This window comes from Aphelocoma coerulescens, chromosome 17 (genome assembly GCF_041296385.1).
Source record: "Aphelocoma coerulescens isolate FSJ_1873_10779 chromosome 17, UR_Acoe_1.0, whole genome shotgun sequence".
Taxonomy (NCBI): Eukaryota; Metazoa; Chordata; class Aves; order Passeriformes; family Corvidae; genus Aphelocoma; species Aphelocoma coerulescens.
In genome coordinates, this window is record NC_091030.1 from 1,163,247 (window position 1) to 1,178,691 (window position 15,445).

General features: G+C 59.8%; 3 protein-coding genes across 3 annotated transcripts; all 3 read left to right on the forward strand.

Annotated features, from left to right (window-relative positions):
* Positions 1–1,016: 1,016 nt before the first annotated feature.
* On the forward strand, positions 1,017–3,510 carry POLE3 (DNA polymerase epsilon 3, accessory subunit). The gene is made up of 4 exons (XM_069031911.1): positions 1,017–1,281; positions 1,955–2,040; positions 2,698–2,816; positions 3,292–3,510. The coding sequence occupies exons 1-4, from the start codon at positions 1,216–1,218 to the stop codon at positions 3,450–3,452; spliced, it is 432 nt and encodes a 143-aa protein (XP_068888012.1). The 5' UTR covers positions 1,017–1,215; the 3' UTR covers positions 3,453–3,510.
* A 2,469-nt stretch (positions 3,511–5,979) lies between these two features.
* ALAD (aminolevulinate dehydratase) lies at positions 5,980–14,094 on the forward strand. The gene is made up of 12 exons (XM_069032062.1): positions 5,980–6,067; positions 9,263–9,404; positions 9,580–9,630; positions 10,320–10,416; positions 10,794–10,929; positions 11,360–11,443; positions 11,633–11,721; positions 11,994–12,049; positions 12,793–12,880; positions 13,309–13,395; positions 13,520–13,649; positions 13,731–14,094. Exons 2-12 carry the CDS (start codon positions 9,292–9,294, stop codon positions 13,802–13,804), a joined length of 1,005 nt encoding a protein of 334 aa, XP_068888163.1. The 5' UTR covers positions 5,980–6,067; positions 9,263–9,291; the 3' UTR covers positions 13,805–14,094.
* Positions 14,095–14,098: 4 nt separating this feature from the next.
* HDHD3 (haloacid dehalogenase like hydrolase domain containing 3) lies at positions 14,099–15,249 on the forward strand. Its single transcript, XM_069032063.1, has one exon. It carries the CDS (start codon positions 14,381–14,383, stop codon positions 15,095–15,097), a length of 717 nt encoding a protein of 238 aa, XP_068888164.1. The 5' UTR covers positions 14,099–14,380; the 3' UTR covers positions 15,098–15,249.
* The last annotated feature ends 196 nt before the right edge of the window (positions 15,250–15,445 follow it).

Here is a 15,445-nt window from a genome sequence, read left to right on the forward strand (position 1 = left end):
ATCAGTTAAGTTTCTTCACAGGCTCTTACAATTACTTTGATCATTAAATCACCAAAACCTCAAGTCTGCTAAAACCAACCTTGCCAAGCTTCAATAAACAAAGCCAAAGGGAGTTGTAGATTGGACATCTGGGATCTTAAACTTATGACCCTCCAAGAGTCCAGGGGGGTTGGAGTAACCAGAAAATGCAGAGGAGATTAAGGCCTGGAAAGCTGGTGATTCCCTGTCTGAGAAAAAAGATGATAAAAAGAATAAGGAATGTGGACCACATTAACATGAAGAGTGAGAAATTAATAACCAATAGTGGATAGAACACTAAGTAATGAAGAGAATTATGTAATTTAGAACCAATGAACATTAATTTGTTTGCTAAAGATGTATAAATTAGTGAAAAAGTTTTGTATCTGCATCGGTGTGGAGGCTGGAACTTTGTCACCCAAGGGTACAGTAACGCCTTACTCGCTAACAGCGCCAGACAGCGTTAGAGGGAATCTTACTGATCCAAAGGATTTTGGAGGATTTCGGTAACACTCCCACGGGCACCAGCTCTGCCCTAGGGCTCCACCAATTCCCCCTCCCCAGGCTGCCCCCGTGCCCTCACTCTGCTCCCAGCCCCAAGAGCCCCTGAGGCCCCGCGAGCTGCTGGGGCCTGCGGCGGAACACCACCTACACCTACACCTACACCTACACCTACACCTGCACCTGCTCCTGTCCCTGTCCCACCACCTACACCTGTCCCTGCCCCATCACCTACACCTGTCCTTGCCCCTACCCGTACTCCTACACCGCTCCCTGTCCCCTCACCTGCCCCTACACCTACACTTGTCCCTACACTTGCATCTACACCTATAGCTACGCCTGTCCTTATCCCTATCCCTGCCTCTCCTTCTCCCCCTCCTCCTTCTCCTTCTCCTTCCCCCTCTCCGTCTCCGCTCCCTTCCCCTCCCTCCCCGTCCCTCACGCCGCCGCCGCCATTTCCCGCCGCTGCGGGGGCAGGGCCGCGGTGCGCGCCGGGAGCGGGCGGGGCGGCGGCGGAGCGCGGGCTGGGAACGGCCGGGCTGGGGCGGCCGGGCCGGGCCGGGATCCCCCGTGTAGCCCCGGAATCCCGCGTGTCCTGAGGGGATCCCCGCATCCCACCGGGATCCCCCGTATCCCACCGGGATCCCCCCTGTCCCCGCGCTCCTGACGCCGCGTTTGCCTTGCAGGAGGCCCAGGATGGCGGAGAGACCGGAGGACCTGAACCTGCCCAACGCCGTCATCACCCGCATCATCAAGGAGGCGGTGGGTGCCGGGCCCCGCGGCCCAGCGGAGCGGGGCGTCTGGAGACCCTGGTCCCGGGGAGATCCCGGCCCCGGGAGGACCCGGCCCCGGGAGATCCCGGTCCCTTGAGACCCCGGCCCCGGGAGGCCCCGGCCCCGGGAGGATCCGGCCCCTGGCCGTGCTGTGGCCCCGCCCGCGGGGCTCTGTCCTGGCGCTGCTCGCCCTCGGGTACCGGGGGCTGCAGCACTCGCAGGGATGCTCCACCAGCACAGCTCCCGCAGTGGCAGTGTCAGAACCAGGCCCTCCCCCCAAAACCTCAGCGCTCAAGTCCATGTCTATATAAAAATCCAGAATAATTCCCAGCGGTTAATTCAGTAGGTTTGGTCCGAAGCTGTGAGGTGTTGCTGAGTGGATCTGGGTTTGGCAGGGGTGTCAGGAGCTGGGTAGTCACAGGATGAGTTACCTGGAGACAGTGGCCAGACCCCAAACTCCAGAGTCACTGGGCTTCTGCTCAGTCGGTGCCTTTGAGGGACACATTCCTACTGCCCTTGGCTTCCAGCTGGGAGCAGAGCTCCTGTGACAGCACCCAAGAGCAGTTCTGAGTCCTCTGCGTGCCTTCATGAACTGGAACATGAATTATGTGAGTTTAAGTCATTTCTAGCAGCTTCTGATAAAAGTTGGACTTGTTTTTCAGCTTCCTGATGGAGTCAATATTTCCAAAGAAGCCCGGAGTGCGATCTCCCGAGCAGCGAGTGTGTTTGTGCTGTATGCAACATCATGGTAAGGCTTTGGTGCAGCAGTCACTGGGGCAGTTGATTGATAATTCACCTCTCTGCTGGCCTGGGGACTCTTTCCCAGTGTTTGTTTCTGTATTGTCTGTTTATATAAATAAACCAGTCTGCCAGGCTGCAGCAGGTGGGTTTGGACTGCCCAGAGCAGCCCATGGGAAGGTAGCTGGGCTCTGGACACAGACATGTCCCAAAAGGAGGGGTCCCAAACTGCCATTAACCTTAAAGCGTGGCTGCACAGCCTTCCTGGCAAAGGCAGGAGCACCTGACTCACTTTTCAGGCTCCTCATTATGAAGCTGTCTTAGGGCAAGAGCTGCCACAGAGGACACAGTCACATTTTTGGGGTGGCTCGGCTATGCGGGGACCATTTCTCTGGTGTCAGGTGCTTCCAGGGCTGTGTGGAACTGTCACAGCCAAGGTTCAGGCTTTCTCCTTCTCCTGCTTGTAGAAAAGGTCTGTGCAAGCAGAAACTAACACTGTGGGCAAGCACAGCCAGCCAGTGTAAACAGAGAAGTGTTTCAAACCTCTGTTAGTAAGTGATAAAAAACCCCTAAATGTTTAGGAGATGGCTTTTTTAAGTTGCTCGTGACTTTAATAAGATGGAATTGACAACAGTTTCCAATTACCTCTCTTTTTGGTTCTGCCTAGTGCAAATAACTTTGCCATGAAGGGGAAGAGGAAAACCCTGAATGCTGGGGACGTGCTCTCTGCCATGGAGGAGATGGAGTTCCAGAGATTCGTGGCCCCTCTGAAGGAGTCCCTGGAAGGTACCGTGCTCCGTGGGTGTCCAGGGACTCTGAGTAGCAGCGAGTCCTGTTTTCCTCGAACGCTGGACAAGCAACACTTATTGCCTGTCTTGTTTCTCTTCTCTTTGCCCAGCATCCTACACTGCAGTTTGCCTGGGGAATAACTAATGTGCACCTTAACGGGACTGGGATAACATTATTGCACAACTGATGAGGACTGAGAAAGTCTCATCTGCTCTCACTCCCCTATTATGTTTATCTAAGGAAAGCCGTAGGTGCTGCCTGTAAATGTGACCTCCTGCGTCCTTTTCAGCATTTTTCTGCTGAAATTTAACCTGATTTCCTATGGAGCTGCTCAGCACAGCTCAGCTCATAGGGTGAGTTGTGCTCTGAGTTCCCTGCTCCCCTCGAAAGCCAGGAGAGCAAGTGGACGTTGGACCTCAGCCACTGACCTGTCCATGCCAGCTCCAACCCCTCACTGTTCCCTCTCCTCCAGTTTACAGGCGTGAGCAGAAAGGAAAGAAAGAGGCCAGGAAAGATAAAGACAAGAAGGCAGACTCAGAGGAGCAAGATAAGAGCCGAGAGGAGGACAATGATGACGATGACGAAAGGATGGAGGAGGAAGAACAAAACGATGAGGAAGAGGTGGACAACTGAGCTCGCTCGTGGGCAGGGGCTGGGGTGTGCTCAGAGGGATATAAACGCTGTAAATCAACCTTGCTGTGTCCCCTCGTGTTTCCAGCAGAGCTTTGTGCTGCCCCTCTGTGGCCTGTCCCTTCTGGCCTTTAATTTGTACATAAAGGACTTGTGCTGAGGCTTTTCCCGTGGCAGGGTGGCTCCTCCCCGTGCCTGGAGCGCTTTGGCCCTCCCCAGGCTCTGGGCTTTGGATGCTGGGCTGGCTCTGAAAGAGAGAAACAAAGAACTGGTGAGTGCTCAGTGCAGAAACTGGCCAGGAGAACATGAGACTCTTGAGTATGAGGGGCTGAATCCAGTAGATGGTTAATAGATCACTTCTGGGGTGTAGAACATAGATGATGATGTCCAGAGGCTTGGAAGCTGCACGTTGAAGCTGTTGATCCAAGTGAGTTGGTTTTTCCCCTTTGTTTCCTTGCATCCTGGCTGTGCCTTCTCTCCCTGCTGTACTGTGACAGTGACACTGTGTCCTTCAGCCTGAGCAGCAGTGCAGGGTGCCTGGACAGGGACCATGAGTTTACTCACTCACTCACCCAAACCAACCCAAAGCCAAAAAACTCACAGTGCTGACAATGTAAACTGCACACTGAAAGTGTCTTTGAGAGCCCTGAGAGACAAAGAGGAGATTGATTTAAAATCTGAAGCACCATGAGGGGCTACAGTGAGGAGCAGGGCTGGAAACAGGTGGCTCTGTGCAGTGCTGGGGGTGTGACAGGTCACTGGTGGCACTGGGGTCTGGTGGTCTCACCTGTCCCCCTGCAGGAGCAGCCCCTGCAGCAAGTTGAGGTGTGGCAGAGCAGAGTGGTGAATCGTGGTGGTTGTTTTTTCCCCTTTTCCCAACTGGAATGAGCTAATTCCATTCAAGGTCCCTCTGTAGCTTTCACTGGTCATTCCAGGGACACAGATGCCTCTGGGAGGGCAGCAGGGGCAGGACATGCCCAGCCAGGGGGTTCAGAAAAAGGCTCCTGCAAGAAGGAAGGGTTGAAAGAAGCTGTTGGTATCCCTTGTGCTCATGTAGGTTTGTGCTTTTCCACCTGAACTGTTAGTGCTGATGCCTTTCTCCCTCAGAAAGTTTTAGGTACATTTAAAACCCCCAAGTTTTGACGATGTGCAGTTTTAAAATAGCACTTGTGAGGAATCCTGGATCCTTTCCACCAAAATGTCACAGAGCTACCCACAAGAACCACCCTGCCTTGCTGCTTTTCTGGCACGCTGGATTTTCACATGCACACAAGCCCAGCTTCTGAAAAGAACTGAACCAACACGGATTTTCTGCTGTCTACTTTCTGCTGGCGTTCAGTGAGGCTGTGGAAAGCCTGAGCTGATGATGTGTTCCCAACATCTCTGACAAACACCAACCTTCCAGCTCTTTTCTTTTTTTTCTCTTCAGCACATATCTGGGGTGCATATTCCAGAAGGGAATGAGATCTAAATAAAAACCGGATTTTTTTTTTTTTACTGAAACGGAGTCTCGTATTTCGGTCAGTTATAAAATGAGCAGGTTTGTGGTTGCATAATTGGGATGGGAGCATGCAAGGCAGCAGCAAATGCTCTGGAAAATTGTTTCTGGAGCAGCTGACAGTGCAGGAGGATGAGGGGAGGATGAAGGCTGCTGCAGCTTGGCCTCTGTGAGAGGAAGGAGGGAATTGTGGAGACTGGGAAGAAGGAGGGGATTTCCAGGTCTCGGAAGTGAGGTTGGAGTGCTTATGTTTTCTGGAGGAAGGAGCCTTCAGCTCACCCTGGCTCCAGAGAGGCTCTAGGCTGGGGGGGAAGATCCAGGATCTGGATCCAGGGTTTCTGTGCTGGAGTGAGTCAGGGAATGATGCTTTGGTGTGGGAGCTGCAGAATGTCCTGCACTAAACCTCATCTTGGCCATGTCCCCTGCTCTGAGACACCAAGGCAGGGGTCTGGGCTTCCCTAGGCCTGGAAGACCCCCACCACCCCAAAGCCCAGCTCCAGGTCCCTCTGCAGCACCACAAAACCCTGCTCCACACCGCCAGAGCCTCTCAGCCATGCTCCTTAAACCAAACCCTCACAGCACCGCAGTGCCCTGCTCCAGCCACTCCAGAATCCTAAAACCTGGCTCCAGCTCCTCCTACAGCACCCTAGAACTGGACTGCATGAAACCCCAGCACCCCAAAACGCTGCTCCATGCCCCCCAGAACCCCAAAAACCTGGCTGAGTCCCCCTGCAGCACCGCCAAACCTGGCTCCAGGTGCCCCTACAGCACCCCAAAACTGGATTGCTTGGCCCCCCGCACCGGAAGCCTGCCTCCCGCCCCGCAGCACCCCGAAGCCGCGCTCCACGCCCCCGCAGCCCCATCCCCGCCGCAGGCCCCGTCCCCCCGTTCCGCCATCGCCCCGTCCCCCCGTTCGCCATCGCCCCGTCCCCCCCGTTCCGCCATCGCCCCGTCCCCCCCGCTCCGCCATCGCCCCCTCCCCCCGCGCCGCCTTTCCCGCGCTCCCCCGCGCGAGACTTCCCGCCAGCCCCTCCGCGGGGGCGGTGCTATGCTGATTAGGGGGCGCGGTTATGCAAATAGCGCGGGCGCTGTCGCACGGCCGGAGCGGACGCGGCGATCGGTGAGTGCCGGGACCGGGAACCGGACCGGGAATGGGACCGGGAATGGGACTGGGAGCGGGGACCGGAGCTGCGGCCGCGGCGACTGCCCCTCCTCCGGTCCCCGACCCCGGCCCCTTGCAAGACTGCCGGGGAATGACTCCAGGGACGGGGCCCCGGCCGCGCTTGGGTGCAGGCAGGAAGGGCAGCCCCGGGTAACGCAGCAAGGACAACCCAGCTTTTGCTCAGTTTTGTTCGGTTTTTGCTCGGTTTTTGCTCGGTAACCGTGGCAACGGCGGGGGAAGCACCGAGCAACGTGTGATGCTGCGAGCTGGCGTTGGTCCTGAACTCCCGCTTGTCCTGGGGCGTAATTCCAGACCCCTGAGCATCCCCGTTTCCATCGCGGAACAGGAAACCTGCCCTAACAGTTTGGTAGTTCTTAATTAACCCTGCTTGGCCTTCGTTACTGGCTGTTAATTAACCCACAGCTCCGCTGTCTGCCTAGGGAGCTCCACTTTCCTAGAACATCCCAGTCCGTTCCCAGCAGGGATTTTGGGATCTTAAATGTCCCTGGGATTTAGCTAAATGGTTGTGCGGCGAAGGCTGGGGCCACGTGGGCTTGTGTGTCCCGAAATGCTGGGACACAGCTTGCTGCCGAGATGAGACGAGAGCGAACAAACACTCCCAGCTCGTGGGGGGCTGTCGGGAGCCGGAGCAGCGTCGCGTCTGGCTCCAGCCCGTCCCCGAAAATTGTCCGGTTGGTGCCGGTGCCAAGGCCCGGCGTGTGCCGGGTTCTCCCGCTGGGAAGTCGCTGCGCGTCCCCCGAGAGCAGCGAGGCACCCGGGCACTGCCGCGGGCACGGGCTGGGCACAGCTGCGGCTTCGGCTGCTGCGGCTCTGGGCTGGCCCCAGTGAGAAGGAGCAAAGGTGAAGCCGCTCTGCTGCCGAGCTCTCCTTGAACTCCTCCGGAGCGCACGGAGCGAAGAGCTTTACAAAGACCGGTTTGGACCCTGGATGTTGAAGAAAGGTTAATTTGCTCTGCCGGGAGCCCTGCGGGATCTCGGGGGGAGCAGCCCCAGCCCAGGGCGCAGCGGCGCAATGTCCCCATTGCACACTCCCGCAGCCCTCGCTCCGCGTCCCTGCGCTCCTTCCCCGATGTCCCCGGCTGTGCCACCCCGGTGCCCTGCGTGGGCAGCAGCTTGTCCTGGACGTGGGGCTGGGAAGGAGGACCTGCCCCAGCAGCCTGGGACCCACCCGTCCCGCTCTTATCTCCACACTGCAGTCCGACCCGGTCCCGGCCCCTCCTCGCTCCAGAGCGCAGTTTGTGGAGCTGTGGCCTCTATCTGTCCCACACAGGCAGGTGCCTCTGGTGGGATTAACTGTTTAAAGCATTTTTTGGATTCTCGAGATGGGTTTTGTTCACTGAGCCCTTTGTTTGCCATTGCCTGGAGCCCTGCCTGGAGCCAGGCGCCTGCTGGAGCTGCCAGCTCCGGTTCACCCGAGGGCTGTCCCCTTCCCTGGAGTAAGGACTGGGGCGGCAGCTTTCCAAGGGCTAAAAATTACTTGCCAAGGGATGCCATGAGGCTGCCAGCATGCCCGTCAGCTGCTCTGCATCCCCCACGAGCACCACCTGATGTTTTTATTCAGGGTTTTTATACATGTAAGCCTCTAACTAAGAGGGGCCTTTCCCCATCCCCAAGCAGAAGTGATTCTTTGGGGTATGAGAGGCTCTGTTCCAGCCCTGGACTGAATACAATTCCCCTTTGTTCCAAGTGTCCTGTGCTCTGCGGTGCTCTGACAGACAGAGTTTGGCTCCATATTAGAACATCTTAAGGGTCTTGAGTGTATAAAATAGGTGAAACACCTCATGTTAAAGGTTTTCCAGAAGCACTGAGCCATCTCCTGCCCAGCTCTGTTACTGGCTGGTGTCGTGGGTGCTGGTGTAAAATTTTGTCCCCTGGATTTTGTGCTGTGAGCTGTGCCTCCAGAGAGACTCTGATCCCACTCTGGGGAGAACTGGATGCAGGTTGGGGGGTCAGCGAGGTTTATTGCCTGGGGAATCCCTCCTGGGATTCCCTCCCCAGGGAAGCCCTGCCCTGCCCAGGATACTCACAGGAATCCGCCTGCTCTTCCAGAACCCTGTCTCAGCTCTGCTCCTGCCCACCTCCCTCAGGCTCCAGCTCCCAAAAATCCATGTTCTCCAGCAGGAACTTGGCTTTGTCTCCCAGGGCATCCCAGCTCCTCTGCACGGGGTGTTCAGGGGATGTGGCCCGTGTGAGCAGCCAGCAGAAGTCCTCGGAGCTGCTCTGCACAGCTGTTCCTCTGCACTGCAGCCAAACACCTCGTCCCAGGAGAGCTCCCTTCCCACAGCCCCTTCCATCGCATCCACCAGCAGCATGGTGGTGGGAACTGAGCCCTCATGGAAATGGAATTCTTAATGGTGAATCACAGAATTACTACTAGGTCTGCTAGAGAAGAAAACATTGCTACAGAAGACGTTTCAGCCATGAGATAGTGATAATGATTGATTTGTGTGTAAGTTTTGTTATCTCTGAAATCAGTTTTGCCCAACTCCACGGTTTTCTTTATCCAGCAGCAAGTGGCCACTGGAGCTGTGTAACTGTGAAAGTTGTGTGATAGCTTTAGAGCCCTCAGGATGATCCCTTGCCCCTCTCCTGCAGTGCCCCTACTCTTTGTGACTGCGCCTTCACACTGCAGCCATAAATGTGCTGTGCTACACGGAATCACAGAATGGTTTGGGTTGGAAGGGACCTCCAGGATCACAAAGAGCAGCTCTGTATCCTCTCCATGCAAAAGCTGCATCACACAGTTTCTCAGCACTAAGGAAAAGCAAAATGAATGAAGAATGACCCTCGTGGGGCTCAGGGAAAGGAGCCCGTGGGGGGTGAACGTGATTTTGCTGGGGGAGGTTGTCAGTGGCTGGAAATGGGGGTTTCATACACAGAATTGGGGGGGCTTGTGGGGAGGAGTCACTGACATCCCTGTTAATGGGAAGGGCCGAGCTGTGACTGCTGCTGGGGGTCCTGCAGCACCCCAGGGTGCCCGGGCTAGGTGGGGTGGAGCTGCCTGGGCTGCAGCTCATGGCCTGGCATGGGATGGGGTCAGTCCTGCAGTGGCTGCCTGGATCCCAGCCCCCTCCTCACGTGTGCCAACATGAGCAGCTCACCAGGACCCTGCTGGTTTGTTCTGGTGTTTCAGAGTCTCCTTCCCTGGCAGCAGAGCCCACCATGCAGGCAGACTCCGTTCTCCACAGCGGCTACTTCCACCCTGTGCTGCGCTCCTGGCAGTGCACGGCCACCACCTTCGACGCCTCCAACCTCATCTACCCCATTTTTGTCATGTGAGTGAGCCCCAGCTCTCGGGGCAGGGATGGACCTGGCTCAGGGTGCCTGGCTGGGGCCATCCCTGCGGCCCCCTGAGCTCTTAGATAGGTTCAGAGTCCCTGTGCACACATGTGGGAGAGGGGCTTCCTTCTCACACCGAGTCATCATGTCTGTCCCATCCACCTCCCACAGTGACAGCCCTGATGCCGTGGAGCCAATTCCCAGCCTTCCTGGACAAGCCAGGTATGAATCCAGCCCCCCAGTCGCTGCTGTGCCCTGTGAGGAGGGTTGATTTATGCCCTGAGCATGAGCCATGGACGAGGCTTCCAACCCTCTGGTTCCTGCTTTGGAGATCTCCCAGCATCAGGCAAAGTGGGAATATTCATCCACTGAGGGAGCAGAGGGAATCATGCGGGGAATGCTGGAAAAGTATCAGCACAGGGAGGGACAGCACCAGGGTCTGGCTCTGTCCCAGAGCACTCCCAGGCTGTGTGGGCTGGGCACACAGGGAGGCTGGAAGTGAACAGGAGCAGCCAGAAAACCTCTGCAAGGACGTGGGATCTGCTCCTGCAGTGGATCCCACTGCGCTGGCAGCCCCTGTCTGCATCTGCTGCCCCATTAGCAGGGCTTTGGGCAGGGGTGCTCTGATGGGAAAGGGGGCTGGATCTGCAACAGGGACACCAAGATAAGGGATCCAAGGGCAGGCTATGCCCATCCTCCCAGAGCAGTGTCCCTGCCGGGCAGACAGCGCTCCTGGAGCCCAGATAAGGCCTCAGATTGCTCCTCCCAGTGTTCAGGCAACACCCCCCCTGTACCTCCAGCCACTGCCTGGTGCTGCTGGATTGCTCCCAGAGCAGCATCCCACTCCTAGGCCAGCTCTCCCCACAGAGCAGGTCTGGGTCCTGGCAGCTGCTTCCCTTTGCCCTGCTCAGGTATGGAGTGAACAAGCTGGAGGGGATGCTGCGGCCCCTTGTCGAAGACGGCCTCAAGTGTGTGCTCATCTTTGGGGTGCCCAGCAAGGTCCACAAGGTCAGTGCATGTGTGTGGGGATGCTGGGGTAGCCACAGGGCTGTCAGAGCAGTGTGGGGCCGGGCAGCAGGGGTCTCCTGATCAAACAGGAATGGTTTGGGGTCTCTGGCTGTGCTTACAGCCCACTTAGAACAGCAGATGGGGATGGGACATTGCAATGGCACCCAGAAAGCCCCCAGAGCTCTGCAGGTGACCCCAAAACCTGCCCTCGCTGCCCAGAGGCAGCTTCTCCAGTGCCCTTTTCCCTCAGTGGGGTCACACCATCCAGCCTTATGGGGTCCCACAGTTCAGGAAGTGCTTCCTGGGCAGAGCTGCAGCCACGGAGGAGCCGGTGGGAAGTGTCAGCTGTGCACGCTGAGGTGTTTCTGTCCTCACAGGATGAGAGAGGCTCTGCTGCTGATGCCGAGGGCACTCCTGCCATCCAGGCCATCAGGAAGATCAGCTCCACCTTCCCGGAGCTGCTGATTGCCTGTGATGTCTGCCTGTGCCCTTACACCTCGCACGGGCACTGCGGTGAGCACGGACTGCGGGGCTGGGCTGCGCTCTGGGCCCTTTCCTGCCTCTGGGAGCCTCTGGGATTTGTCATTTTCTGCTGAGGGTCTGGCCAGCTCCTGCTCCAAGACCTGGCTTCCCTGTACTGGTGTAGTTGAGCTTGGGTGACCTCTCCTGGGTTTTGACCACAGGGAGGGAGGCACAGCTGGTTCAGACCCTCCCTCAGGCCACCTGAGTCTGAGCACCCATCCGTGTCCCCCATCTCTGCCTTCCCTTCCATGGAGCACCCACATGTTGTGCCCAGTCCCTGGAGGGCTCCTGGTCCTCATCCACCTCCCTTAGCACATCGAGTTGCCCACTGCTGCTCTGAGCTTGTCCCCAGAGCCACACACCCCTGGCGACTGAGGCACCAGCTGTCCCTCCCCTGTGTAACCCTGGGTTTGTCTCCCAGGCATCCTGCGTGAAGATGGCACCATGCAGAACGAGCTCAGCTGCCAGCGGCTGGCAGAGGTGGCGCTGGCTTATGCCAAAGCAGGTGGGGAGCCCCGGGCAGTGACACCCCAGTTCGGCTCTCACAGAGCTGCCCCTCTCTGGCTTTGGGCAGACCCAAAAGCAAACTGGGCCTGGCTCCAACCAGGAGTGCTCCCCTGCCCTCCCTGTGCTGTTCTGGCAGCGCCAAAGCCTCGGGTGCTTCCCAACATCCCTGTCCTGTCCGTCCCCGCAGGCTGCCACATCGTGGCCCCCTCGGACATGATGGACGGGCGCATCGCGGCCGTGAAGCAGGCGCTGATCTCCAACGACCTGGGCAACAAGGTGAGCCAGGGACCTGCATGTGCCACAGGCAGGAGCCACACCCACGGGAGGCTGCAGCACCGCGGGGCAGGGCGAGTGGCAGGAGGGGCAAACCCCCACCTGGGTGCCATGGGCACTTCCCTGCCCCGGCGCACGCAGGAGGGGAATGTCCTTGGCTGGGCCCAGGCACGGTGAGGTGCCAGGCCTCTGGCAGGGGGAGGCTAAAGCAGCCGTGGGAGGGAATCTCTGCTGTCCTGAGCTCCCAGCCCTCACGGCCCCTGTCTGCCCCACAGGTCTCAGTGATGAGCTACAGCGCCAAGTTCGCTTCGTGCTTGTACGGCCCCTTCAGGTGGGTCTGTCCCTCAGCCAGGTGTGCCCAGCTGGGGCCAGGCTGGCTGGGAGGGTGTTCCCAGGGAGTTACTTGGGAAAGGGGCTTGCCCAGAGCGTGGGCCATACCTGGGGCCACACTGGTCACTTTGCAGCACCCTTCTCCTATTCCTCCATGCAAAAAGGAGACAAATGTACCTCAGGATCACAGAGAGCAGCTCTGTATCCTCTCCATGCAAAAGCTGCATCACGCAGTTTCTCAGCACTAAGGGGAGGGGGCTGGCTGGCAGGAAGGTCACTGAAGGGTGATCTTCCATCTCACCCTTCACCTGCTCCTCTGGGGTGCTGGTGGCAAGGCAGGCAGGGAGAGAGCTGCCTGCAGCTTTCCAGAGTAGTCAGGAGTCTCAGGAGTCACAGGAGTCAGTGTTGCCCCGCAGGGGCAGTCAGCTGTTAGACCTTGTCCCAAGAACAGCCTAACCCCAGTGGGGTATCCCCGAGGAACCAACCTTGGAAAAGAGTCTGACACAATTTTACCCAGACTCTGGGCATGGGGAGGGCAGTGGGTGTTGAAACAGCTCCCAGGGCCAGCCTGGGTCTGTAGGACCTCCCAGAGCAATCCCTGGGTGCTGAATCGGGTCAGGAGTGCCCCCTTTCTCTGGCTCAGTGGCTCAGATGCTTATCCTGGCCTGTCCTCGTGTTTCTGAAGCTGCACGAGGGGGGAGGCAGGGGTTCCTCACCCACCCCCTGCCCTCTGTTCCTGTGCAGGGACGCGGCGCTGTCCAAACCCGCTTTTGGGGACCGGCGCTGTTACCAGCTGCCCCCGGGCGCCCGGGGCCTGGCCATGCGCGCCGTGGTGAGTGCGGGGTGTGGGGTTATGGCTGTGGGGTGGGACACCCTCACTGGGGGCTGGGTGATCACACCCAGCAGGGCTTGGGGAGAGCAAGAGGGTCGGAGGTAAATGGTCAAGGATCTTCCCCTTCCACGAGTTAAAGAAACACGAGGTCCTCCAGCCTGGCAGAGCTGGTCCCCGTGTGTGCCCGAGGACTGGGCACTGGGAGCTGTGCAGTTGCTGTCCCTGTGCCCTGCTGTGGCTTGGGGTGTCAGGTCCAGGGACACGCAGCCATCAGCTCTCCCCGGGCACCACGTGTGTGGCGAGGGAGCACCAGCCCCCTTCACCATGAGGGGCTCACAGCCTCCTGTGATCCCTCCTGGGAAAACAACCACCGGCTCCACACTGCTGCGGAAAAACAACCCGTTCTTGTCCCCGCGCTGCCGTGGCAGGACCGGGACGTGCGGGAGGGTGCGGACATGCTGATGGTGAAGCCGGGGATGCTCTATCTGGACGTCGTGAGGGACGTCAAGGCTCGGGTGAGCTCCTGGGTGGCAGGGAGGGCTCTGGGGAGGGGCTGTGGGCTCTGTGTGCCGGGACGGGCGCTGGAGCATCGCGGCGGGGTGCGGGGTTGCTGTCCCCGCCGCTGACCCGCTCCCGCAGCACCCCACGCACCCGCTGGCCGTGTACCACGTCTCGGGGGAGTTCGCCATGCTGTGGCACGGGGCGCAGGCCGGCGCCTTCAGCCTGGAGGTGGCGGTGCAAGAGGCGATCACGGCCTTCAGGCGCGCAGGTGAGGCTGCGACCCCCGTGCCCCCCCCCTCTATCCCCCCGTGTCCCCCCGGGCTGGCTCCAGCGTCTCATCTCTCCGCAGGGGCGGACATCATCATCACCTACTTCACACCGCAGCTGCTGCGCTGGCTGCGGGAGGCGGCGGGCCGGCCCTGAGCGCGGCCATTGCGGCCGGGGCGGGTCCTCCTGGGTGGGAGGATCCTCCTGCATGGGAGGGTTCTCCGGGGGGGCGGGAATTCCGGGAGGGGCGGCATTTCCGGGCAGCGGCGCAGGTGGGCCCCGGCACCGCGCGCACCCCCAGCCCGCAGCCCCCGCGCACCGGGAGCTCGGCCCGGTGAGCGCCGGGACCGCCCCGCACCTCCGCGCCCCGGGAGACCCGCGGGGACACCGCGAGTCTGCACCGACCTTCCACCGGCGCTCCCGCCCCGGCCACCCTCCCCAGATACCCCGGATCCAGCCCCGGCGCCCCCGCCCGCCCCGTCTGCAGCAGCCACGTGGGGAGTGTCACTGCCCCGGCCTGGCAGCCTTTGCCCCTGGGACTCGGAACAGGGTTTGCCCTCCCTGCCGCGTCTCCATGCTGACCCCAGAGGGGCCCTGAGCCCCCGCACCCTCCGAGGGACACCGACACTTGGTCTGAGGTGGACAGAGGGCTGGCGTGCCCGCAGCCCCCCGATGTGACTGGCACGGCGGGGAGCAGCTGGCTCAGCCGTGTCCCCGGGCGTTGCTGAGGCCATGCTCAGGCTGCGCCTGCTGACGTGGGACGTGAAGGACACGCTGCTGCGGCTGCGGCAGCCCGTGGGCCACAGCTACGCGGCCGAGGCCCGGGCCCATGGGCTGCAGGTGCAGCCCGAGGCTCTGGCGCGCTCCTTCGGGGAGGTGTACGGAGCCCAGAGCCGGCGCCTCCCCAACTACGGCCACGGCCAGGGGCTCAGCTCCCGGCAGTGGTGGCTGGATGTCATCAAACAGAGCTTCAGGCTCTCGGGCGTGCAGGACGAGGCAGCGCTGACGAAGCTGGCGGAAAAGCTCTACCGCGACTACTGCGGCTCCCACAACTGGGAGGTGCTGCCGGGCGCCGCCGAGACCCTGAGCCGGTGCCGCGAGCTCGGCTTCCGCATGGGAGTCGTCTCCAACTTCGACAGCCGGCTGGAAGTCATCCTCTCGCAGTGCGACCTGCGGCACCACTTCGAGTTCGTGCTCACCTCCGAGGCCGCGGGCTTCGCCAAGCCGGACGGGAGGATCTTCGAGCAGGCGCTGCGGCTCGGCGGGGTCCGCCCGGAGCAGGCGGCGCACATCGGGGATGACTACAGCCGCGATTACCGGGCAGCCCGGGCCGCGGGCATGCACAGCTTCCTGCTGCGGGCGGCCGGGCAGGGCGAGGGGCCAGAGCTGCCTCCCGAGCACGTCCTGCCCACGCTCAGCCACCTCCTGGCTCGTATCGAGAAGGGGTAGCTGCGGTTCGGAGGGGTCCAGTGCTACTGCCGAGTGCTGAACTGTCCTGACACGGGATTTCTTGCTGCCAGGTGGGCAGGGAAGAGCGGCAAGCAGGTCCGAGCTGCCTGTGGAGCAGGAGTGTTCATGCAATAAAACATTTCTGACACCCAGCAATGCTGCTGATGTGTTTCATGGCTCTAAGAACACCACAGGAGGTCAGCAGTGGTGTCTTCCCCTAATGGGGCTGGGAGTGGGTTACTCCAGAGGCAGATAGTGAGGTTTATCCCTTCTCAGTCACCCCGGGGATAGGCTCAAGCATCCCCCAGTGCAAGTGCTGGCCCTGTCCCAGGCAAGGTTTGCCCACAC

Coding starts and splice junctions, on each gene's coding strand:
- POLE3 (XM_069031911.1), top strand. CDS start 1,216: ATGGCGGAGAGACCGGAGGACCTGAACCTGCCCAACGCCGTCATCACC. Junction 1,282..1,954: donor CCCGCATCATCAAGGAGGCG/GTGGGTGCCGGG, acceptor CTTGTTTTTCAG/CTTCCTGATGGAGTCAATAT. Junction 2,817..3,291: donor TCTGAAGGAGTCCCTGGAAG/GTACCGTGCTCC, acceptor CCTCTCCTCCAG/TTTACAGGCGTGAGCAGAAA.
- HDHD3 (XM_069032063.1), top strand. CDS start 14,381: ATGCTCAGGCTGCGCCTGCTGACGTGGGACGTGAAGGACACGCTGCTG.
- ALAD (XM_069032062.1), top strand. CDS start 9,292: ATGCAGGCAGACTCCGTTCTCCACAGCGGCTACTTCCACCCTGTGCTG. Junction 11,722..11,993: donor CCAACGACCTGGGCAACAAG/GTGAGCCAGGGA, acceptor TCTGCCCCACAG/GTCTCAGTGATGAGCTACAG. Junction 12,881..13,308: donor GCCTGGCCATGCGCGCCGTG/GTGAGTGCGGGG, acceptor CTGCCGTGGCAG/GACCGGGACGTGCGGGAGGG.